General features: G+C 45.2%; 1 protein-coding gene across 2 annotated transcripts in view; it reads right to left on the reverse strand.

Moving 5' to 3' along the window:
- Positions 1–638: 638 nt before the first annotated feature.
- The window catches only part of LOC311139705 (glutamate receptor ionotropic, kainate 3-like), a gene marked incomplete at both ends in the record, with an annotated part of 138,856 nt that continues 112,488 nt past the window's right edge, over positions 639–27,006 (reverse strand). The window contains 6 exons of one of the 2 annotated variants that reach the window (XM_084174625.1): positions 639–1,136; positions 1,745–1,998; positions 2,511–2,736; positions 11,112–11,329; positions 17,075–17,193; positions 21,345–21,568. In XM_084174625.1, the coding sequence (XP_084030751.1) occupies positions 639–1,136; positions 1,745–1,998; positions 2,511–2,736; positions 11,112–11,329; positions 17,075–17,193; positions 21,345–21,568 (1,539 nt within the window). The remainder of the gene's footprint in view (positions 1,137–1,744; positions 1,999–2,510; positions 2,737–11,111; positions 11,330–17,074; positions 17,194–21,344; positions 21,569–27,006) is intronic. The other variant, XM_084174626.1, reaches the window with a different exon arrangement.

Here is a 27,006-nt window from a genome sequence, read left to right on the forward strand (position 1 = left end):
TCTTTGAACAGTAATTTTTCGTCAATTAAAGATAATCTGTAAACCTAATTCTCTTTCTATGGGATTTGCTCACTGTTGGGATTCCATTGCTGTCATCTGCATGTACTAAGGACGTGTTTCTTCTAGTGGAATTATAGAAGTCCGATGGTCCAAGCCATGCATTTAAAAATGCCTCTCATAAAATAGACTATGACTCAAAGAGAGGAAATCAAGAACCCAATGTTATGTCTGTACAAGGTTTGAGGTAACATCATTTTCTGCTGCCAAAGGACCTCCAGACAAGATAAAAAATATTCGGTCAGATTTTTTACTTTGAATGATCGTGATGTGCTATGTGTGACATAACTGATCTCCCATCAAAACCCCATTTCCCCTGTCTGTAGTTCTTTTATTGCCATGCTCAACGAAGCCACCTCTGTCTTTATGCCATATGTCCAATAAAAAGGTTGAATCTTTGTCAATCAAGGATTCCTTGGATATCTTGTGATTCCTTGGTGAGTGTATTTTTGTGTTACGTACGTAAACATCGGACTTGAATACAGATTATTTGGAGATGTTGTTTCCTTTTCCAGGAATGGTTCTCCTCCTCCACCTCTCTCTCTTTTTCTGTCTCTTTTGGAATACATGGGTGAACGTTGTCATACCTGTGTCGCCGATGCTGCCATTTTGAAAGTACCATGTTTAGTTAGTGTTCCATGTTTCGTTAGTGTCCCTATGTCGCTGTGGTTGATGGTGAATCTGGTGATCCCCTCGATTCCATTGTCCCAGGTTTCGGGACCAATCACGCCCTCCACATTGCTCAGGAGGCTCTTTCTCTGGGAGGCGCAAACCGTCACGGGAACACGGGGGTCATCCCAGTGTTGCAGCTCATGTTGTCCTTTCCCGGGAGTCGTCGGTCGTTGAACGTGTGCATGTTGATCACTGCATCCGTCTTGACCATGACCGGGGCCAGGTGGTGGCGCTTGTGTTTCACACGCCTCCCGCAGGTGAACGACTGTCTGATCTCGTCCACCATGGCACTGCAGAAAGACCTCTGGGCAAAAAGGGCGAGGAGAAGGGGAGAGAAGGGGGGGAAAGGGATGGGGGGGTAAATGCCTTAGCTTTAAATGGTTCTGACAGCATAGAGTGTCAACAAGATCAAGAGTGCAGAACACATTACCCATAAAACATTCATGTATGTTGTTCCTCTCCCATCGCTGACAGCCATGTCATACTGCAACCCCCACCACATGCAACCCACGCAATGTGCACTGTTCCTGCTCTGTCAGATAGATTGACACAGAGCCGTATTCTTACCCCATTACCTATACAAGCATGCTTGACGCAACCCACTTAGTTGCATAACTCAAATCTGTGATTTACAACTGTTGAGTTTCATGCTATTCTGACATCTGCAATGACTAATAACAGATTAATTCGGCATGCTCCAATTTGCAATTATGCCTGTTAAAATTAAATAAATGTTATATTTTATGGCCAAATAGCACAGGGATTATTTGAGGGCATGCAAATCCCTTTAATAAATGGAACTAAAATGGACAGAGTACAGCTTGGATTTAAAGGTTGTGTTCACATTGTCAGAAATACACACAGTTAGGCAAGTTGAACAATGGAAGGGAAGGATCTAAAATTAACCAATATATACTGTACGTCATGCAAACAATGTCATTAATAAAATAATCACATCAAGTAAATAAATTCCTGATCAACAATCTTGAATCAGATTCATGGGGATAATATCTACCTGCTCACGTTTCGCTGTCTTCCTTAGCTTGTATATGAATTCAGCTATAGCCACAAAGACGGAGAGAACCAGGCCAGACGCCAGCACTATAAAGATCCCTCCCAGGTTCTGAATGCCCATGGGGCCGGCGCTTTCACGGTGCTCTTCGTCCAGACAGCTGCTGCTGCTCCACCACTTCTCCTTGAGCATGTGCAGACGGCCATCCTCCAGGATGTTCAGAATGGCGATGGTCACTTTGTCCCGGTATGGAGAGCCTGTAAGGCAAGCAACAGAAGGTCTGCTTTAGTCTGGTTGAAAGATAAGATAAACCATTAGCTGGACCTTGCTGATGAGGCCACAGGGGAATTTTCATAAAACATGGCTCAAATGCATATGTTGTCATTGCATATTGATAGAAATCAAATCGAAGTTTATTGGTCGCGTACACAGTTTTGCAGATGTTATCGCAGGTGCAGCGAAATGTTTCTGTTTCTAGCTAAAACAGTGCAGCAATATCTCGCAATACAATAACAATACACATAGTCCAAAAATGTACTAAATAACAAGAGTAAAATACAATAGTAGTTCATTGAAATGCTCTGCATCGAAAGCACAGATATAGGATTAATGTGTTATTTGTTCCTGTCCAGCTCGAAGGACCACCTCCTACCAATGTATCAATGGAGGGGATGGTGCTTGCTGCAGGGGTTATGGAGAGCTGGAGAGTGTTTATACCATCAACAACCTACTATATCTATTATGGTACAGATATTTTGTTACATCTTACCCATGGGAGTGCCTATTCCATAGCCTTTGCTGTCAATGATGCCTCCAACCTGGGTGAGGTTGCAGTTCTGCCGGGTAATGTAATCGATTGTGGTGGACTCCATGAGCAAGGCATAGTCAGACTTCAGAACCCTCTGGATGCCGTCCTCAATGGACTTGACCAGCGACGTACTCTGTTTACTACTCATAAAGGCCCACATCTTCTCAAAAGTAGAAACCTTTGATTTCTGTAAGGGGAAGAATTGAAATTACAATCAATGTTGAATCTCAGATTGTGCATTACACCTGGTCAAAGGGGCATTGAGTCTACACAGTACCTTTCTGAAATTAACATGTTTTCTACAGTGTGTTGATGCCATTGCACATTATAGCCCTCTCATCTTTGTAGCACATAGTATTAGTGTTGAAAATACTCTGGCAACCTTGAGCACCTATCATGCTGTTATCCTTTTCCCACACTTCTCCATTTCGAGAAGTATATAATTGTAAGAATAAAGGAATGCATTGGAGCCTTGAGCTCCAAGTGAACGAATAACCTGTGCAATGCCACTTTAACATTCACAGCTTTCAAGTACTGTATCTACTTTGACACTTGTATACTTTCAAACATCTATTGTTTATTTTATTTTTTTATAAAAAGAGACTTGGGCCACTGGATATAATAATTTAGTAAGACATGAGGAGGTACGGTACATCTATTTTCATCCAGGGGGAAATAGGCAAAAAGGCTGGATTAATTGAGTTCCTCTCCATTAGCCTTGCGTTTGTCTGTGTGATATTTCATGCTATTTGACAAGGGGTCAAATGTTATTCCATACCTAATTTGAGATAATAACTGTCTCATTACCATAGGCATTTGAAACTATGAACGATATCAAAGCTCTTTAGTTACTTAATTCCTGCATCGACGATTGAAATGTGAAAAACATTATTTAGATGTGCAGGTGATATGTTGGTATATGAAATATAAAACACATACAGTACATCTGATTGTCAAGATAGCATAGTGTTTGTCATGGGCCTCTCACTCCACCGGGTTACCACCTTAATTTTCTTCCACTCTGCTCACCACTCTCTCTACTCAGCCTAACTAGCTCCACCTGTCCCTGCTCTGCTCTGCTCTAATTACTCTGCCAGCTGCGCTGCATTACCCACTACCTCTCCCAGTATTTAAGGCCCTGTCTTTCAGCTCTCCGGTGTCAGATCGTCTGCAAAGCTCACACCCGGAACCTGTTTGCTCGCGCTTCTGGCTCACCCTGGTTTTGTGACCCCGGACCTGCCTGATTTTTGGATACTCTTCTGCCCCAGGAGATCCAGACCTGCTTCTGCCATTACGACTCCTGACTACTCTTCAATCCCGGTAACTCTGACCAGCCTTCTGCCTTGCTACTACGTATTTTGGATTTCCCTTGAACTGTACTGCTGCCTTGTTTCATTCCGCCCTGTTGTGTCTGTGTCTCCCCCCCCCCAGGACTTCTGGACCACCCACCACCGGCTTCATAGGACGCATCGCTGCCACTGGGGGGGGCACAGACCCAGCACATTGGACGGGATCCCTGTTACCCCTGGAGCCTTCATTCACTCCCTACTTCCCTTTTCCCTTAAGTTTTAATAAACTTTCTGGTGTGACGCAATTGTGGTCCTCTGGTCGTCTGTCTGAACCGTGACAGTACGATCTGACCATTATGGACTCAGCGCACACTTTCCCCGACATGGAAACCGATGAGCATGAGCAGCAGTTCCAGCAGCAGCAACAACAACTCGCCATGATCATTCAACTCCTCACCAACCTTACCCCAGCCAGTCTGCCCACCAGCCCTGCCCCCGAGTTACCTGCCCCGGTCATTGCAGCCGCTGCTCCGGAACCCAAGATTGGAAACCCCGAGCGGTTCAACGGCGATTCAACCCAGGTCCGGCCATTCCTGACTAGCTGCCGACTTCAGTTCTCCTTGCAGCCAAGGACCTTCGCCACGGAGGGGGCTAAAGTTGGGTATGCCATCACTCACCTGACGGGCCGAGCTCGACTCTGGGGAACAGCAGAGTTCGAACGTCAAACCCCCGCATGTGCAACCTTCGACCTGTTTGCTGAGGAGATGCTGAAGGTGTTTGACCTGGATTCACCAACCGCAGAGGCGTCTCGTGAACTGTTCAGTATTCGACAAGGCAGACGTACAGTCGCAGACCATTCCATCGACTTCCGAACCCTGGCTAGACGAAGTTCTTGGAACACACCATCGTTGGTGGACGCGTTCTTCCATAGTTTGGCTGACTATATCAAGGACGAGTTGGTCTCCCATGAACTGCCTTCCACTCTTGATGAAGCCATCGCACTGACTGTCAGGATCGACAGAAGGATACAGACCCGTCGTCGTGAGAGGGGGCGCCAAGGTCCACCTACTACCGGCATTCGGAGAGATCCGACTGGGCTCCTGTCATCTACTGCCACTCACCCAGGTCAGCTTGATCAGTCTGAGCCTATGGAGATTGGGCGAGCCTCTCTCACTCCTGCAGAGCGCCAGCGCCGCTTCACCTCAAACCTCTGCCTCTATTGTGGAGGTGATGGACATCGTGTGGTAACCTGCCCTTTAAAGGGCCGAAGCTCACCGGGCATAGGGGGAGTCCGGTTGAGTTCAATGACCATCCAGTCCTCCGACCGCAAACCCCTGCTGCAAGTTCACCTCCGCCTCTCTGACTCAACTCACACCCTGGCTGCTCTGGTGGATTCTGGCGCCGAAGCCAACATAATGGACATCAAGCTGGCACGCCAACTGGGACTGGAGAACCTCCGTTTGACACCTCCTATTCCTGCCCGGGCACTGGACGGACACTTACTCGGATCGGTCACTCATGTCACGGCCCCGGTCTCGATGGGTCTGTCCGGAAACCATCAAGAAACTATCCAGTTTCACCTGCTCCCCTCTCCAGGCCAACCCCTCATCCTGGGTTACCCATGGCTCCGCCGGCACAACCCTCAGCTCGACTGGGTGACCGGGGTGATCAGGGAGTGGGGAGAGGACTGCCACCGAACCTGCCTGCTTGCTGCCGCACTACCCCCTCGGCCAGTACCTACTAACTCCGCTCCTGACCTCTCCAATGTCCCAGAATGCTACCATGGTCTCAGAGAGGTGTTTAACAAAGCAAGAGCCACATCTCTGCCCCCTCACCGACCGTACGACTGTGCCATCGACCTCCTCCCTGGAACAGCCCCTCCAAAGGGTCGTCTTTATTCGTTGTCTGCTCCTGAAAGAAAGTCCATGGAGGACTACATCAATGGCTCTCTGTCCGCAGGATTAATCCGTTCATCTTCATCTCCTGCTGGTGCTGGCTTCTTCTTTGTGGGGAAGAAGGACGGATCTCTTCGCCCCTGCATCGACTACAGGGGACTCAACGACATCACAGTGAAAAACCGTTACCCTCTGCCTCTGCTCACCTCTGCTTTTGAGTTGCTCCAGGGAGCCACTGTTTTTACCAAGTTGGATCTCAGAAACGCTTACCACCTAGTGCGGATCCGGGAGGGAGATGAATGGAAAACCGCATTCAATACACCAACAGGCCACTACGAGTATCTGGTTATGCCTTTTGGCCTCACCAATGCTCCTGCTGTGTTCCAGGCTCTAGTGAATGATGTACTGCGGGACATGTTAAACAAGTTTGTCTTCGTTTACCTGGATGACATCTTAATCTACTCCAGAAACCTGTCTGAACACACCCGCCATGTCCAGCAAGTCCTTCATCGTCTTCTGGAGAATTCCCTCTACGCCAAGGCAGAGAAATGTGAGTTTCACGTCAAGACAGTGGCCTTCCTGGGGTACATAGTGGCAGAGGGAAGTATCCAAATGGATCCTGCCAAAGTATCAGCAGTCACTTCATGGCCAGTTCCGGAGAACAGAAAGAAGCTGCAACAGTTTCTGGGGTTTGCTAACTTCTATAGGAAGTTTATCCGGAACTACAGTACCGTTGCTGCCCCTCTCACTGCTCTAACCAGCACCAAGCAACCCTTCACCTGGACCCCAGCAGCCGACAAAGCCTTCAGTACCCTCAAGGTGAGGTTCACCTCCGCTCCCATCCTCCAGATGCCTGATGTGGACCGGCAATTCATTGTGGAGGTGGACGCCTCGGATGTGGGAGTTGGTGCTGTGATTTCTCAGTGGGCTGCGGAGGATAGGAAGCTCCATCCCTGTGCCTTTTTCTCACGTCGGTTGTCCCCCTCTGAGTGCAATTACGACATAGGGAACCGTGAGCTGCTGGCTGTGAAGCTTGCCTTGGAGGAGTGGCGTCACTGGCTGGAGGGGTCCACCATTCCATTTCTCGTTTGGACCGATCATAAGAACTTGGAGTACATCCGCACGGCCAAACGGTTGAACTCCAGGCAGTCCCGCTGGGCCCTGTTCTTCACCAGGTTTAATTTCACTCTGTCATACCGGCCTGGATCACGCAACACCAAGCCAGACGCCCTCTCCCGTCAATTCCAGAAGGATGACACCCCCTCCAAGGACCCTGTGTCGATTCTGCCAAGTCCCTGCATCGTTGCAGCTCTGACCTGGGCTGTTGAGGAACAGGTGCTGGAGGCTCTCCGTAACCAGCCAGGTCCCAGCACTTGCCCAGCTGACCGCCTTTTTGTCCCCGAAGACCTGAGGTCCCAGGTCGTTCAGTGGGGACATGACTCCCGCCTAGCTTGTCACCCTGGCTCCACCCGCACTTACAACCTGCTCGCCCAGAGGTTCTGGTGGCCCTCTCTGAGGAAGGATGTACGGGAATTCGTCCAAGCCTGCCCCATCTGCAACCAACACAAGTCGTCCTGCCAGCCCCCAGCCGGATTGCTGCAGCCCCTGCCTGTGCCCAGACGTCCCTGGTCTCACATCGCCCTTGACTTTGTCACGGGGCTGCCCCCTTCAAGTGGCATGACCGTCATTCTCACCATCGTTGACCGTTTCAGCAAGATGGCACACTTCATTCCCCTCCCCAAGCTCCCAACCGCCAAGGAGACCGCCCAGGTGGTCCTGGAACACGTCTTCCGGATCCACGGACTGCCAAAGGATGTAGTTTCTGACCGTGGTCCACAATTCTCCTCCGCTTTTTGGAAGGAGTTCTGTCACCTGCTGGGAGCCACAGTCAGTCTGACTTCCGGATTCCATCCCCAATCCAATGGGCAGTCAGAGCGGGCTAATCAGGAGCTCGAGAAGGCACTGCGATGCATGACTTCACGCAACCCCCACTCCTGGTCGCAGCAATTGACATGGGTGGAGTACGCACACAATTCTCTGACCTGCTCTGCCATCGGTATGTCCCCTTTCCAATGTGTTTATGGATACCAGCCTCCTCTATTTGCCAGCCAGGAAGAGGAGGTTACTTGCCCATCTGCACTTGCTTTTGCCCGTCGATGTCGCCGCACCTGGTCACAAGCCCGAGCCACACTCCTCAGATCCGTTGCCAGCTACACTACCGGGGCCAACCGTCGGAGAATTCCTGCTCCCACCTACCATGTTGGTCAAAGGGTGTGGTTGTCATCGAAGAACCTGCCACTCAGGGTGGAGTCGCAGAAGCTGGCACCTCGGTTCATTGGCCCATTCCCTATCATAAGAGTGATTAGCCCAACTGCTGTCCGGCTCCAACTGCCTAATTCCCTGAGGGTGCACCCCACTTTCCATGTGTCTAAGATTAAGCCCATCCATGAGAGTCCGCTGGTCCCTGCTGCGCCTTGTCCTCCTCCTCCACGGCTCGTCGATGGTGGTCTGGTTTACACCGTCCGCCGCCTGCTTCGGTCCAGACGGAGGGGTAGGGGTCTCCAGTACCTCATTGACTGGGAGGGCTATGGACCTGAGGAAAGGACCTGGGTGCCAGCTAGTCGGATTGTGGATAGGACTCTCATCACCGCTTTCCACCAACGGCATCCTGATCAACCTGCAATCCGTAGGGGCCGCCCCAGAGGGGTCCCTAACCGTCCTGCCCGCTCGGCTTCCTGTCCTGTGCCTGATCCTGTCTCGGGACCTGTCCCATCTCCCGACCACGGCCCTCCGGCTTCCTCCGAGGATGAGGACGTTCACTCGGACCGTTCGGAGGAGTTCTAGCCCTCCTCCGGCTCCCCTCCTCCCGCCCGGCGTGGTGTTGCTCTTGGGACTTCTGGGGCCGTCCCTTGGGGGGGGGGTTCTGTCATGGGCCTCTCACTCCACCGGGTTACCACCTTAATTTTCTTCCACTCTGCTCACCACTCTCTCTACTCAGCCTAACTAGCTCCACCTGTCCCTGCTCTGCTCTGCTCTAATTACTCTGCCAGCTGCGCTGCATTACCCACTACCTCTCCCAGTATTTAAGGCCCTGTCTTTCAGCTCTCCGGTGTCAGATCGTCTGCAAAGCTCACACCCGGAACCTGTTTGCTCGCGCTTCTGGCTCACCCTGGTTTTGTGACCCCGGACCTGCCTGATTTTTGGATACTCTTCTGCCCCAGGAGATCCAGACCTGCTTCTGCCATTACGACTCCTGACTACTCTTCAATCCCGGTAACTCTGACCAGCCTTCTGCCTTGCTACTACGTATTTTGGATTTCCCTTGAACTGTACTGCTGCCTTGTTTCATTCCGCCCTGTTGTGTCTGTGTCTCCCCCCCCCCAGGACTTCTGGACCACCCACCACCGGCTTCATAGGACGCATCGCTGCCACTGGGGGGGGCACAGACCCAGCACATTGGACGGGATCCCTGTTACCCCTGGAGCCTTCATTCACTCCCTACTTCCCTTTTCCCTTAAGTTTTAATAAACTTTCTGGTGTGACGCAATTGTGGTCCTCTGGTCGTCTGTCTGAACCGTGACAGTGTTACCATGAGTGTGCCAGAGATTACAGTGCAAAGCTTTACTTTGCCCTACAGTGCCCTTCCATGCAGTGTGTTTTGACAAATCTACAGCTACTCCCCGACCTCTTCAGTATTTATCAGCTCCCTCATCTGCTTCAGTCGAGCTCGTTAGCCCTCCCAGTGATAAGGAACCGAGGGCACTTGAGCTCTGCAACTGATGAGGTAATTATAGACACCTGTGTCTCCTCTGACTAATAACACTGCAATCATATCTGTCACTAATCAAAGTAAACACGCTTCAGGAGAAAAATCCACTTTTTACTCTGCTGAGAACTTACAGCAAGTTTTTGACTAATTGTCAATAATCTATAATTTAGAGAAGGTTCAAATAGATGGGTATAGCTCAGGGTAGACAGGCAGAGCCATTAGGAACTAAAGGCCGTGATGAGCAGATTATTAGTAGGATCAGGTGGGTTTCAGTAGGGGCTGGAGCAAAAGCCCACACACTCAGTAGCTCTCCAAGAGGAGGGTTGGCCACCCCCGGTTTATACCATAGCCAGTAGTTCCAATGGTTAGGCAACTGATGACTCTAATTTGGTATAATCACACATTCTAGTTACTCCATGGACCATGCCTAATCCCTCATTGAACTCAATGTTAATCAAACCTTATGGAATAGAATGGTTACTAATGTGCTCTTTCTCCCCCAGTGATTTTTTTGGTGGTCACTGGGAATCTTTATGTGGGTGAAAATTCTATTGGTGGATATTCTGACCGGGTCATAGAGCAGCTAAGACATAATGCTAACAGAGAGTAGAAAGAGATACATTATGAAAAAATTAAATAATAATAATAATAATAATAATAATAATAATTGTAGCACAGTTTTCAAATACCCAAAGTGCCAATAAATATAATATTAATATAATATAATGTGAATAAACCAATATAAAGGACATAGGGGTGAAGGAAATAGCAAATGGGCCAGAGAGAAGTCTAAAAAGTCATCCTCAGTTATATTGTCAGTGCAGGGGAAACTACAAAGATACACTCTTTAGCAGAGGCACAATTATTACATACAGTATTTATGTATACTACTCAACAGAGAATATTTGAAAGTGTAAAACTGGGGCAATCACCCTGGATAAAAGGATCTGTTTTCCTTGCTATTGTGTGTCATAAACATATGGACTTTTCCCTTGTCCATAAAACATTTTCCATAGAAATGTGTCCAATGTTTTCAATTTCTTACACCGAAAAACAGCAAACCCTTATATGTTATTCAGTACGACAGTAACAGCATCTGAGGCGAAACTCAAATAATAAAATAAAGTTTAGAGCCCTGCAGGGCAAAAGCTGAAACTTTGGAATAAAACAATCATTATGGAGGATCACATCAAACAGCGTGGAGAAGTGGAGAAGCTGGAGAATTTGCTTTTGCAGTGGGAATTAAGATCTAACTGGAAATCTGTCTTTTGTGGAATAGCACTGATTTTTTTCCTCAACTGTATAGAGAAAAAAACATTTCTTAAAAAGTCGGCCAAAAAGTACTGATTCAGCATCTTGTCTCAGTTCTTCATAAACACGTTTTATGACAATATAACTGTGTGTAATCAGCGTGCTTCAATCAATGGGGCTGCATTCAAACTGCTTAAAATGACTGTAGAAATGAAATTAAGAGATTTAATTATGTTATTTTCAGATAATGTTCTTTGCAGAGTGTTCATTTCATATGAGTAATGAAATCAACATGAAAGAAAGCACAACTCAAAACCAAAGCAAAGACAGACTATGTCCAAACTTTTAATATACATACCTTGAAGAAAGACATGGTGGCACCGTCTTTGACCACACCGTACTCAATCTTGGTCTGCTTGGCGATGTCGTCGGCAGAGTCCACGGGCGACACCATGCGCTCCACGGTGAGGAAGGCGGCCAGGTTGGCCGTGTAGGAGGAGATGATGATGAGGGTGAAGAACCACCAGATGCCTCCGATGATCCTGGTGGACAGGGCTTTGGGCATCAGCTCAGAGCCTGAATAGCAGACAGGGTGTGTGAGAACAACAGGCATCTTACAGTTGCTAATTGTTTACCTCACATTTAGGCTTGAATGTTGGCTGTATGGTTCATATACATATTCTATTATATATTAGGTAATTTCTGGGCAATATTTCTGTCCATTTAGGGGACCCATTTTGACTTAAGTGTACCCCCAGAGGCAAAAGTTTGGTATAGCCTTTATAATGGAGATGTATGACATCACATATGTATCTTCATTATGTAACACTGTTACAGAATATAACAAACACAATGGTTATATGGTTGCTTTTTCACATAAAGGTGATCAATGGAACACACATACACTCTTGGTCTTACTCAAATTCTCAGAGGGAAAACAACTACAGGGGCATATCTAAGTACCTGGCAGCCTTCCTAAGTTTGGAAAATGAATTACATTTTAATTTGACTACAATTGGCTGACTATGAAGGAAGCGGATCAGCACAACCTTTCGGGGGCGATCCCAAACTAATTGCTAGATACAGTAGGATTCCTGGATCCACACAAACCTCCAGTCTGGGTTGAGTGTTCCTTTTAAAATAATGGTCATGTTCCAAGCTGACAATATTCCAGTTGTGTTGCACCATCCAATGGTTGTGTGCAAGTCATTGACTGCAGAGTCAGGTATCTGATATATATCATATGATGAGGTTAGTTGAAATGATAAACACCTATACATGCATTATGAGATATCAGAATCGGGTCAGAATCAGGTTTATTGTCTTACAAGAGGAAAATCTTAGCACAGCTCACACATGAATGCATAAAACACTTCGGAAACACGGCAAGAAACAAACATAGAGGGAAGCTACATAGAATTGTTCATTATAGTGATAGCCGCCAGGATGAAACTCCTCCAGAAGGGCACAGTGCGAACACTTAATTGTCCGGTATCTCCAACCTGACGGGAGGAGATCAAAGCAGTAGTGGGTGGTCTGGGCTGGAGATCTGTCATGCATCTGCAATGTAGTCAGCCTGGAACACGGCCTCTGATTCCACCAAGCTTAACAGACAGAAAACACAAACTGATGGTGGAATCTGGAATATTCTTATTGGGAGCCGAGCAAGATATGAGGGGGGGAGGCGGTTAAATCTATTCTGGTGTTTTTGAATTAATAAAGTGACACGCGTTTGCTTTTTCGCTGTGGGGTTTCATAAATAACCCTGACACTAGGCCTGCGTCCAATCTAAATGTGATTCTGCTCTTTCTCTGCCTTTGAAATGTTCCACCTCCTTTGCCACAGCCATATGTTCCCTGCGCCCGTAAAATGGCTTGCATAGTATACATGCACTATATGCTTTCTTTTATTTTGTCTGTTGCATGCATTTTGAGATTACAACATGTCTATTTTGTGTTTTATATTCTTCTTTGCATGATTTTGAATTGTGTTGAGCAGTGTCTCACAAAGAATGCATCCATAACATACATTAATTTGTGACAACTTACATTTGACAGGGTGAAAATGGCTTATCAGTCTCAGGACATAAATGTTCAATTACTTAGGTTGGCCAGCCTGCCTCCAACAGCATTTATTATGACTTTGTGAGGTCCTCTGTCAGATACATTCCCATATATCTTGTTTACAATAGCTTTTTGACTCACGGTTAAAGTTACTTTATTTTCTGTCCCTGTCGACATCTAAAACAACCTCTCCACCAGAGGTTGCGTTCAGTGCCCTCCACTACTTTACTGATAAGATTTATGAGGGCAATTTTGAAGAGTAACCACCCCACTGAGAGGAGGTAAAGTGGTCAGCTTTTTAACCTTCCTTACCCAATTTGATTGGATTTGTCCTTTGTGATTTGACAGCCTTACACGGTGGCAAACAAGGCCAGTACTGTAACACTCCACGGTAAGAACTATCACTTAAGTATAGGAGGACACCCAGCTCAGCAGTCATACTGGTAAAGAACTGGAACAACTGGTAACACAATTGGATTCCAGGCCATAAAATGCTGTTGTCAGCTGGAGCGCACTGCACCGAGAACACTCTAATAAATACAAAAAATGGATTGGTCATATGCTGCCGAGGATATAAAACCTTGTCAATACACTATACATCTCCTTGAAGAAGGACTTCATGTCTTCTAAGCCAAAGAAGTATAAATGTCCTTTCAGAGCAGAAGATAATGATGCAATTCCAGTCAACAAAGCGACACATCAATCTCAGTGACTGCAGTGCTGCTGCAGCTAGAATGGCTAGGTGCTGACATCTTAGATACTGCAAGTTTCAAGATGTAATGTCATGTGCACAAGTACAGTGAAAGGCCATGCAAAACACTATGACAAAACATTCCAATGTAAAGTATGTTACAGGATGGGGGATGTGACTCTAAATACACACTACGGCAAAATGCCAATTTTATTGAGAAAGGTATTAGGCTCAGGGATGCTGAATGAATGAATGAATGAAGGACATTTTATTTTCGTGTCAAATCACTAGTTGGCAACTCATCCCTTATGGTATTAATTGCCACAAACAAACATTACAATAATTCACTGTGATAATTCAGTGCTAATTCTTGATGCTTGTAATATTGCATACAGTAGTAGCATTTGCTGTGATCCACCCGTGTGAAATTAATGTATTTACCGTACCCTCTATCCCCATAGTACAATATACGACTTGCAAAAAGCATTCATAACTACTTGTGGCTCCTTATAACAGCCTTGATAAAAGCACACATGCTTAAGATAGATTCATAATGCATAACAACATAAGTGTCTCATAGAAACGGAAACGGCTTGCTCCATCGTCAGTTTGAAAAAGGACAATCAGAGCCTTTCTGGGAGTTACAGTGTATATTCTCTGTGGATTTATAAGCACTGAGTACTATTAAATGCAATGCCCTGGCTTTCTCCCCATGTTATTTTCCCCACAAGCAAGGCTTCAACTTAACATCAGAGAGGCAGCTCTTCCCATGAGAATCATTACCTGCACTTAACATTCTCTCCTTAGCAGCTTCATCACATAAAAACACGCTCTCTACGCCAGAGGCTGTTACTGCTTATTAATCTCTTTTAAATACTCAAATGTTTTCCAAGTTGAGAAACTCTCTTCTCCATATCGGAATAAGATAACACAGATACAGTAAAAACAATGCCCCATGACTATAAATGCAGTATTTTGTACAGCTTATGTTACTTACACATTTTGCAACTCAGTTATTTTCATGTTTCACCCATTTTGCAACACCTATCAGAAAAGCCTCACACAGCCCAGGGCGCGCCTCTTTTGAAGCATGCAAGGTGTGCTTTTACACCACTCCATTTTGTGTACTCTTCTTGTTTTGTATGACACCTCACTCCTACAGACAAGCTTGCAGGGTTTTGTTTTATTAGGCCCTTCCAAACATGGCCATTTGCATTTTAAACATGTCAATGAAATGGCTTCCTCCTCAGTGTCTGTCAGTGAGTTTGGTAGCAGAGCATAAGGTGTCTGGTTTGTATAACAAAATGCACCCCTTTGGATACATATTTGGACCAACACTTTGCACTGGCACTTTTTGTATTCTTTCCAGCATGGAATTCAATTAAGTATATTTCTCAGCCTCCTTGGTTTTTCTTTTTTATGGTTTTAGTGCGAGTACCTGCTGAACTCTCTCACGCACTGGCCACTATTTACCTAAGCCTGAGTGCAGACCCTCATACTGCTTTGCTACAGACAGGTCATCTGACATTTGCCCAAGATGCCAGTTGGCCAGTCCACCCCTGAGTACAGGACACATACGTGCCACAGAAAGTCACAATTGCTCAATACTAGTCCATCTGAACAGAGAGAAATGTGTGCAGGCTGCACATGGTGCTCCAGGGTGAAGACTATGTTATTGCTGCATTGATAAATTACATGATCAAACGATTAGATATTATCAAGGTTTGTTATAAGGAGCTGGATAAAAAAATGCATTTCAGTGGGTATGTCTTCCAGAGAATCAATGTTTGACCTACTTTTTTAGTTAACTGCAAATGATGCAGGTTATTTCATTTTTTTTCACTCTGTCATAGGGAACTAAGTTACAGTAGATTGGGAAAAGGTAACATGTTTAAAGAGTAATTGTAACTTGTTAACGTAATTGTTTTAAGCAATTTAAGATGACATTAGCACTATGATCTTAAAGGGATAGTTCACCCAAATTACAAAAGTAGATATCCTTTTGGTTTTGTTAACCTGGCTACTTTCACCAAAAGCATTTTTTTTGGCACTTGTGTCCAAAGAACAATGCAAGTCATTATCCCAGATACAATTATTTTCCGTGTTTGATATCCAAATCATTTTAAAGTAACTGTATAGAGCTCCAAAATCCATTTTAGACACTTTGGGATGATTTGGCAATGAAACGTCTATTTTTCAAGCAAGGTTATACTCATAATGCAAGTGGAGTTCAGCCTAGTTAACTCTTAGACCATTCTGCTGTGTCAAAGTAAATATCCTGTAAATATCCTGTTGTATAGTATGTAATCTGAGGGAACAACATTAACCTGCTTACAGGAGGACAGTATTCAAAGGAACAACATTCTTTACCAACACAGGTGGTTTACGATTCAAGTTGAAGATTCAAGTGGTTGACCCACCATCTCAATGACAAAGGACCATCAATCTTGTTCAAAGATTAATCACCAACTTCCTTCTGTTTTGTTTATTCCTCTCCTCCCTCTCATATTGTACTGTTATCCTCCTAGCCTCCACTCACAATGCACATTTTCAGGGATACCACGCAGCTACGCGGGAGAGCTGCCGAGAAGCCGCACAGCTTTTGTGCTTAATGAATTGACGCATTTGCTCTCCTTACCGGCAGAGAACCACCATCAAACCCCGCCGAGCCTCTCTAATTTGTCTTGTTACATTGAGGTTAAACATTTTATTACTAGCTCTTTTTTTTTCTCCGGTTGACTTTATTACGTCAAATCATTTAGGGGGCTCCATTTGCTTATGAATGTCTTTAAGGGTGGACGAGGAGACTGCATTAGCTTGGTGCCACGTAATATCCTTCCCCTAACTTTCCTCAGATTTGTGTAAGCTTACACAGAAGGCAGAATAATTCAAATAGGTACTTTGGGGGTTGGGGAAAGACTAAAGCTAACTGTCTGCTCTTGCATAAGAAAGATGCTGACAATTGACATACTTTAATATCAGGAAATTATGCCTAAAGGACAATAATGACAATACACTACTCCAGCACCATAAAAGGCCCAAGTGGCATTTAACAAAATGTCATTTGTCCCGAGAGCTGAGGTGTGTGGAGGATATAGATTTCGACAATGGGTCTTTGGTATGGGCACTCGGGCAACACAACGATGTAAACGTCAACCTTGTGGCCGTAGCCAACGCCAGCGAGGAGTGACAGCTGGCATTTGTCAGACACGTTCTCCAACTTACCCTTTCGTCCCAAAACACAAACAGCTGTGTTATGGGGGAAACAAATGCTACCGTGTTTTCTGTCTTTACCTGCCACATTCTGACAGGTGTCTGACACCTACTTTCTCTCACCACTCCTGTTTCTATGAGCAGGCAGGGAGGTGACAACAGCTTTCTTTTGCCATCTGCAGTTGTTCCTGAGAGACAAGTGTCTTCTAAAACAGTCTCAAAAATGGAAATTAGGTAGCTTGTCAGTTAAAAAGGTGGAGAGAGGGAGGATGGCTGCGCAGAAGAGGAAGGGAGTGGAGGGGGTATTGTTGCTTTTGACAGGTGAAATAGGGAATAAGCTAGGCTATACCATACCTTGCTGCATGAGGGAGCCCACACCGAACCAGAAGCTGTTAAGGAGGGTGAAGTTGTTCTCCACCACGTCGGATCCGGGATTGCAGGGATGGGCGTCGTACCATTCGTATGGACTGAACCTATAGGGAGACAGGAGGAGAAAGATGTCAGGAACAAAGGCTCTAGTGTACCATAATTTCGGCATAATAGTGTATTGTTACTGTGGGGCTCAGTTAACCCTGATGAGGCATGGGGAAAGAGATCATGTGCATTAGAATTCAATCCCTTTCTCACCAACATCAATATCAATATATAAATAATTTATACTCATGTAGCCCTCCGATGTTTGCATACAGAAATGATATACAAAGAAAGAAAAATGAGTTCAAAGGAAAACTTTGACTCAAAGCAGTTTAATAATCAATTATATTATTGTGTTAATACTGTACTATGGGAATGGGGGTAATATAGGGACTTACACAGATATGATATGTTGCTACTAAGTTTACATGTATTATGCATGGGTATACCTATCTTGGATTCATTTCATGCTCTTGGCCAGTAATCCTGTGGCTTTTGGGTTGAACCACAGTAATGAATCTGAAATTGGTTCTAATAAAATGGAACAGAAGCTGTGCTTAATAATACATCCTAGTTCTCTGCATCGAAGGCCTCTCTGCTGGGTAGAGCACTCCTGATGTGTCCTTGAGCCTAGCACTTAACCTGAATTTCGCCTGACAAAACCACCCATGAAGCGTTAGCCTACAGTGTCCCTAAAGAACTGTGCAACTGTGGGTACAAATTACAGGGTGCAAAAGGAGTCATATTTTCATATGGATATTTACTCACTATACAAACAAAAGACAAGCTGTAAAGATGTCCACCTATTGTTTTCAGTAACTTGTTGTTAGTGGTACATTTGACATAGCATTTGTCAGTTGTGTTGACGTGCTCTTATGTGTCCACGATAGCTGTCTGTCAACGCTGTTCAAATCAAAACGTTTGCGGTACCTTTATATATATATATCTCAGTAGATATCTCGCTGTGCTCAAATGTAGCAAACTTTCCACAAAAATACCACTTTCAGGACGACAGATATTGAAATGTCATTTTGTGATAGAACGTGAGGCATGCAACGCTGAAAATGTAGCAGTATAAAACCTGCGAAGCCCGTGGATCCACGTACCTCTGCCATTTAGTGTAACATCTTTTCAAAGTGCTGCACAACATAAATCCTTTAATGTAGATGAAACAGTCACTTTTAAAGGCAGATGGAGAGATAAAACATGCTAAATGTCAGTGCTTTCCCTTCCTGAAATTAATTTTGAAAATGTTTTCAAATACGATCTGATTATTCAAATTTATTCAGGGTGTTTTGCTGTCAGAGGAGAGGAGAGGAAGAGGATGCTTAGATCCTACGAAGCATCTCTTCTTAAAATATGCTGCTTCTATCTCTACTGGCTTTTATGAAAGTTGGCGTAATGAGTGGAGAAAATAAGGTAACTCTTTATTTGGATAGTCCATCTGTAGATGCTCTATAGACTATCACTAACATTTCAAACTAACTATCTACTAACCCTAACCCTAATCTTAACCCTTACCCTTATTCTAAAACTAACCTTAACCAAAATTAACCTTAGCAAGTAGTTACTATCAACAGATGGTTTGTTGATAGTATGATGCTCTACAGATGGACTATCCGGAATATCCAAATAAAGTGTGACCAAAATGTGTCTCTTTTCAAAAAGAAGACACTAAATCAAGACCTTCGAGTTATTTATTTTTTTACCTCGTCAGTAACTTTGACATTTACTCTGAGTGATTTTTGTGTTAACTAAAATTTCCAAGTGAGGACCATACATATACTGTACAGTGTCAATAAAGTCTCTTTAAATTTTTTTTGGGATTTAATGGAACACATAGCTCAGGAGACTGGTTTGCATCTTCATTTGCCTCCATTTAATGGGGAAGGTGCATGAAGATGGCGGCATCCATGTACTTAACACAAATTCGTTGTTTACCAAGTTCGCTGTATTGTACATTGCTCTGTCACAATTTTTTTGCATCGTCATTAGCACAGTATGTACAGTATACATGATCACAATTTAAGCAGACAATTTAAAAAACTAAAATATAGATTGTGCTGATTTATTGGCGCATTGAACCATGTCACGCACCGTAGTTTATGGATAGTGGTAAAACCATGACCTCATATCTGAATTCCAACATCTTTATGCACCTTCGCCATTCATAGTGTGTTTTTCATTAAATCTGGTCACACTCTAATGATGCAGCAATCTCTCCAAAACATAAACCCTCTAAATAGTCTGAATGATAACCAGAAAGCAAACCCTCGCCTCTCGGCAGCTAGACAGACATAGCAGAAGCACCTGAAGCGGTAACTCAAAGAAATTGAAACTTGGCCAATGTGTTGCTATTTGAAAAGATAAGGATGACTGGGGAAAAACTCCATTATTACACACTTGCTAGAGCGTAAGTTCTTATCAACATTGGCATGGTATAGAAGTCTTATTTTGTAATCTGTATTCCACTGCCCATTTTTATCTTATGGAATTTCAATGATATCTTTTCCAGGTCCTGGACAGTGTATTGCAGCATTGAAGCTTGTGGTGATTTCTACCCCCCTAGTTACATCCTTAAAGTGATCCCAGGTTTTAAGAGCACTGATAAGGCAATTGCATATAGCGGGCACTGCTCAATGTTTTCTCTTTCTCGTACTTAGAGCATAGTTGCTTGAGATTTATTTTCTGTTTTCACACTTCTGTAAGCACTCGAGTAGGTTTCCCATATTGTTGACCCACAGTCATGGACTCCAAGATGGCTGTGGCAAAAAATAAGGCTTAGTGCTTTCATAGTTCTCTTCTCGTGGGTGCCTGGTCAGTGACATGGATTGTGATTGTCCAGAAAAGCTTTTGACTTCAAGTTGTCTGAATTGTTTTCAACTATAGACTATCAGTACAGTATGTGCCTACCTGATATTGAACACATACATTTGCCTCTTTCGTCAAAGCGTTCTGGTTTTTTCAACATCTCAAACACCCATACATCAAACTGCTATTTGATCATTATTTTGGCTCAAAGCACTTCTGCTCACTTTCTAGGCAGGTCTCCAAAGAATGATGCAACAGTCAGAGATGATTTTCTACTTGTACTTATAGAACAGGGTGCTAAAACGAGCTCGTGAGCTTGTCTCAAGACATAATGGGAGTGCAGCTGGCTCCTCTCAGAACCCCAAGCCCCTTCAAAAGCTCCACATTCTCAGAACTTCCTCAAGCACCACTCTGCATTTGGAGGCACCAGGAAGCGGTGAGAAGCATTGACAATGACCACCCAAGGTGAGGAGGATGCCTGCAAGTGGCACATGGGTTATTTTATTTCTCTCTTGTGTAAATAATTCCATAGAAAGTTCTCAGGAACCCATTTGGAACACATAGGGAAACAGAAAACAAATCATAGATACTTCTTCAATGATCTCAATCCATACTAATTTCAGGCATTACTAATACATTCCACTTTCAATGATTTTCAATGATTTGTGGAGAATGTGGAAAAGATGCCATTTTCATTTTTTATTAATCTAATTTATTTCTCCAGGTATCGGCAGGTATTTATTTGTATACATTTGAAAGATGAAGGTTGTTCAAAGAAGCGCCACAACTGCAGAGAAATTATACAGGAAATGCTTTGAATTGGAGTGTATAACTTCACTGGTGGTTTGCTACTCTCATCCTTTTCTTCCACTGCTGGGCTCCACAGAGCACCCACGCTGACATAACTGCCTTGATCACTACCCACCAGCTCACACTAAATGTTGGACTTGTACCAATTGAACATGGCCCTACCGCAGAGCAGAGACCTCTCCTTATCCCCAACTGATGGAATCACTTGAGACCATCATTGACTCACTCAGTTCTGCAGAGATTCGGATTGGCCAGCCACATTTTGTGCACTATATCTTTCCAGATAAAACATTTCCACATAGCTGCAACCATACACTGTTGCGGGCATTAAAACGTTAGGTTGTGCTGTGGTTTTGGCATGTTCAACATGGTGCTCTCCTCGTGAGAGACAGTGTTTTGTCACAAAAAACTGTATTGCAGTACAAGTTCTTTTTTTAATTAACTTTTTAGTGCTTGCAACTGTAACTTAGCACTACAAGTAGAATAAACAAAAGATATCACTCTCAATAAGTTCAATAAACACAAACACACACAGACAGGTAGAACAGGAAGTAGCCAGGGAGGTAGCCAAGAAAAGTCTGGGACTCACCTGGCGATGACGAAGAGGACACAGCTGACGCCTAGGTAGGCCAGCAGGATGTAGACCCAGATGTCAGGGGTCATGGGGTTGAGGAAGGAGAAGAATCCGTTGTTGGTGGTGTTGGGCTTGCGGTACAGGATGCTGATGCCCATGCTCATGAAGGGCTTGGAGAAGTCCACGACCTTCTCACGCAGGTAGGTGATGGTAAGAGGGGCCACAGCCAAGTCAGCTCTCTGTAGGGGAGACAAGAGAAGAGACGATCAGTCAAACGATCAGACCCTTTCGTTAGCTTTATTACCTTTGTTACCCCAAAGCCATAAGACTGCTGAACAGTTAATTAAACGGCTACCCGGACTTTCTGCTTTTCACCCCCTACCTACATGTACATAGTACTTCAATCAATCACCTAACCAAACCTACATGTACATATTGCCTCAATCAATCACCCAACTACCCTGTACCCCAGTACACTGACTCGGTATCGGTGATCCTTGTAAATAGCCTGTAATATTATTATTTTAGTGTTATTTTATTTTGTTACTATTTTATTTGTATCTATTTGTTAATTTTCTAAATTTTTAACTGCATTATTGGGAAAGGACTCCCGAGTGGCGCAGCGGTCTAAGGCACTGCATCTCAGTGCTTGAGGCGTCACTACAAACCCCCTGGTTCGATTCCAGGCTGTATCACAACCGGCCGTGATTGGGAGTCCCATAGGGCGGCGCACAATTGGCCCAGCGTCGTCCGGGTTTGGCCTGTGTATGCCGTCATTGTAAATAAGAATTTGTTCTTAACTGACTTGCCTAGTTAAATAAAGGTAAAATAAAAAAAAGTAAGCATTTCACGGTAATGTCTATACTTGTTGTATTCGGCGCATGTGACAAATAACATTTGATTTGATTTGAGCTTGTCACGATCGTCGAACAGAGATGAGGACCAAGGCGCAGCGTTGCAGGCAAACATACTCTTTATTAGAGACACGATCAAAACCAACAAAACGAAAACGTGACAGTTCACGGTCTAACACAACAGACTCTAAACAAGATCCCACAAACTCTGTGGGGAAACAGGCTGCTAAAGTATGGTTCTCAATCACAGACAACAAGCAACAGCTGAATCACGTTGCCTCTGATTGAGAACCACACTGGCCAACATAGAACAACAATACTAGAAAGTGAAACCTAGAACAAAACACATAGACTTTACACACCCTGGCTCAACATATTAGAGTCCCCAGAGCCAGGGCGTGACAGTACCCCCCCCTAAAGGCGCGGACTCCGACCGCGCCCACCAAATACCACAGGGGAGGGACCGGGTGGGCACTCCGCTTAGGCGGCGGATCCGGCTCCGGGCCTGATCCCCGCTCCCTCTCCAACCCCCCAAAGTACCCCTGGTCCGGTCTGGCCCCGCTGGCCGGAGCTGGACTGCACACTGGTGGAGCGGATTGCTCCAGCTCCGGCGTGAAGCATCTGACCGGTGCCGGACCAGCCACCGGTGGAACAGGCACGGGCCGTGCCGGACTGACGACGCACACCACTGGCTTGGTGTGGGGAGCAGGAGCGGGCCGAGCCGGGCTGACGAAACGCACCACTGACTTGGTGCGGGGAGCAGGAGCGGGCCGGACCGGGCTGACGAAGCGCACCACTGACTTGGTGCGGGGAGCAGGAACGGGCCGTGCCGGACTGACGAAGCGCACCACTGACTTGGTGCAGGGAGCAGGAACGGGCCGAGCTGGGCTGACGAAACGCACCACTGACTTGGTGCGGGGAGCAGGAATGGGCCGGACCGGGCTGACGACGCGCACCACTGACTTGGTGCGGGGAGCAGGAACGGGCCGGACAGGGCTGACGAAACGCACCACTGACTTGGTGCGGGGAGCAGGAATGGGCCGGACAGGGCTGACGAAACGCACCACTGACTTGGTGCGGGGAGCAGGAATGGGCCGGACTGGGCTGGCGACGCGCACCACAGACTTGGTGCGGGGAGCAGGAACAGGCCGGACCGTACTGGGAACACACACCACTGGCCCTACGTGGGGATCAGGAACAGGCCGGACCGGACTGGCAACACACGCCAGTACCTCTCGCCGTGCCTCTACATCCTCCTTCCCCCTGGTGACCAGTGACTCCCGTAACCTGGCGGCCTCCTGCTGCCCCGTCGTCCACGGCGTTAGCCCCCCCCCTAAAAATTTTATGGGCTTCACTCCTACCCGTGGACCAGGTCTCCATGCTTCTCGCCAGCCTTTCGCCCTTCTGCCTCCACGTCAGGCCCCTCTCTTCCTCACATGGCTTGACCCAGTCGAGGAGGCGAAGGAGATCCGCTAGAGATCTCTCAGGCGCTGGCTCCTGGACTTGCTGCTTGGTCCAGTCTTGGTGGGATCTTCTGTCACGATCGTCGAACAGAGATGAGGACCAAGGCGCAGCGTTGCAGGCAAACATACTCTTTATTAGAGACACGATGAAAACCAACAAAACGAAAACGTGACAGTTCACGGTCTAACACAACAGACTCGAAACAAGATCCCACAAACTCTGTGGGGAAACAGGCTGCTAAAGTATGGTTCTCAATCACAGACAACAAGCAACAGCTGAATCACGTTGCCTCTGATTGAGAACCACACTGGCCAACATAGAACAACAATACTAGAAAGTGAAACCTAGAACAAAACACATAGACTTTACACACCCTGGCTCAACATATTAGAGTCCCCAGAGCCAGGGCGTGACAGAGCTTCCGGTCTTTTGCTTGTACTTTCATATGTTCTTCAGGTATCTTTGAAAAACATAGATCTGCATGAACCATTGTTGTTACGCCAAAAAAGTACATGAAACTTGAAAACCAGTTTGAGGAAAATAAAGTACATTACATTGTTAGTTTCATAACAAGTATTAAGTCCTGTAACATATGACAGAATTTGATAAAATCAAAGTTCTGTTGAACTTTACACCAAAGTAATTTTGCAGAGTACTTCCCCTCCCTCCAATTTTTCTCTAATATTTTTTCCCGCTCTCTACATAAGAAACAACGAACACCTGCCCCAATGAATCACAAGAAACAATGGCCATTCCCACATGCTTTCCAAACAGCTTCTCCCCATGCCTCCACTATCTGGAGCCTGGTGCCTTCTGACTAGCCTAATATAGCTCTATGAGATACTGCCCTGGGAGCCATGGACATGGCAGGGTCTGACGGTGAACGTTGCGGCGCCCGATTTTGCGTCTGGCTGCATATTCAGAAGGTCACCATTTACATTGACTCCCCCCACACCTCCCACACGTCAGGGTTGGACAGGAGGTTAATGAAACCAGCTGCTTGGTTCACGCTTGGATAGATCCCTTACTCGGAAACGAAGGAAACTCACAAAGGGGTTTGGGTCACTCTTTTTCTTCCTTTTTGAGTGGTGGCAAAGAAACAGTGCTCAGTATGCTAGTACCAGAACATCTCTGATGGAGGTCAGTTCAATTAGGTATTGGTGTGTACATTGGCAAATGTGGAGGATGTCTAGTCCTGTATATCATATGAAGGTCTGAATTAGCAGAATCCTGCTCCCTATAAGGTCACAAGTATTCCAAGGAACAAATGTAGCTGATTTGTATGACAAGTACCACCCAACCCAACATTATTATTAGGACAATCAAATACAAAGTGTAAATTGATTTCCCTCCCAAATAATTGTCATTTGCAATGTATGGACAGCATACCAAAGAGAGACAGTGTGGGCACAGCCAATCTGTCATGTGGTGCAATCAACTGTGCCCTCATTAAACATTTATGTTTACAACACACACCCGCTTCCTCTGTTCTCTGCTGCCGACCGCCACTTTCAAGCTAGCTGCCACTCAACCGGAAGACCTAGCAGCAGGTGATCCCAGCCAATCTCAGCCATCCCTATGGTGGGCTAATATACACGCCACACGGCTATTTTCTGCTTAGACACGTATTGCCGGGCACACGTGTGATAACCTGATAGTACCCTGCTGAGTGCCACATGGCTCTGTGTTATCTGTGGGCGAGCAGATGGTATTGTAAGCTTAGCACTGTGCTACCTCCATACTACCACACCTGATGACATTCTGTAGGATTCATACAATTACACCTAGCTCAACACTCCCAGCAGAGGTTAACTGTAACAATCTATAACAATCTGTGTTACTTGCAGTCCCTTGACATTTATTGGTTTTAAGATTTGTGGGGCTTGATTATTTAGTCTAATAGGTTTATTGAATGATAATCTCGGACAGCGCCGGAGCACATTTGCCTCACAAATGACACAGTTCACCACATTTCCTGTACCTCTTAATTCGATGATTGTTTTACAAAGATTTGCATACGGTGCTCCAACTGCCTCATTGTCCACCACTGTTTCAATTTGCATATATGACTATAGAAATGTTGGCCTGGTAATTCCGTCGTCTGACTCTACAGTACGTCCTCCTTGAAATGAAAGGATTTCAGAGTGATAATGGCATTTGCATTACTATAACATCATCCTATCCTTCAAGTAGATTTTTAAAGCACAAAAACACTATAATGTAGCAGAATAATGTAGCTGTGACTGTTGACGCAATTGAAAGTCATGCTGCCTGTCCGTCAAAATGACAGCTCTGACCACTATCCTGCCCTCAGTAGTCAAAACCATCTCCGCGTTCCACTGTAAAACCAATCAGGTCTGCAACCCTCAGATAGAGACCCCACGTGCATGTACATGTCTAGGATTGCAAATAAAGCCCCTTTTCAATCCAATTTCTTGCCAAGGTCCCAAATCCAGTCTGCTATTGCTACATGTAGACAATGAGATGCGTGGCTTGCCGTGGCGTGCCGTGGTCTTGCCATAACCTTCATGTGTATCTGTAGGAGCAAGAGATTATTCGCCCCGACAGAAACAAATGATGTGTTAAGCCAGCTATTAATACTGGCATCAACATCATGATTAATTGGATCATCTATTGTGACTAAATCAAGTTTAACATGACCTGTTGCATAATTTAGCGCCTTTCCCACAATGCCCTTTGGCTTTGTAGTGAGCTTTGACGACTCTGAGGAAAATAAAGGCCGCTATGCTACATGGGCACGAAAAGGCTTTTTGTATTTAATTAGCCACAACACACACACTCTTTCTCATTCAAGATTTATCCCATTTGTATTTACACAATGGCCAATTAATCATGTATATTATGCACATACACAAGATATTCACGTGATGCACACAAAGTTATACTTGTGGGTGAGACACACTGCAATACTTAATTATTTGTTTATTCAATAGTACAATCTCAGGAAATGTATATAAAAACACTAACCCAGCTACATGCATGTTTTTCGTTTTTCACTCCTTCCTACATGTTGACATCAGTTGACATCAGACATACCAACAAATACTTTATTTTTGTCATTCCACATTTGCTTTTTTGTTTGACAGGGCTCGGTGACCTACAAAGATGAATGAAGGCTTACAACTGCTTTTAATAAACCCACACGAGTACTGCACCATTGAGTAATGAAACTATGATTTATGTGAGATTGTGGGCTGACAGGATGAATCAGCTAAAAACAACCAGACGGCTTTGTTTTGCTTGTCGTCTTCCTTAAACCGATGAATTTATCTAACTAGGTGACCCGTTGGGTGAGTTGTCACTAGTACACGGCAGCGTTGTAATGTAGCATGGTCATC

Source organism: Coregonus lavaretus, assembly GCF_964263955.1.
Source record: "Coregonus lavaretus genome assembly, chromosome: 13".
NCBI lineage: Eukaryota > Metazoa > Chordata > Actinopteri > Salmoniformes > Salmonidae > Coregonus > Coregonus lavaretus.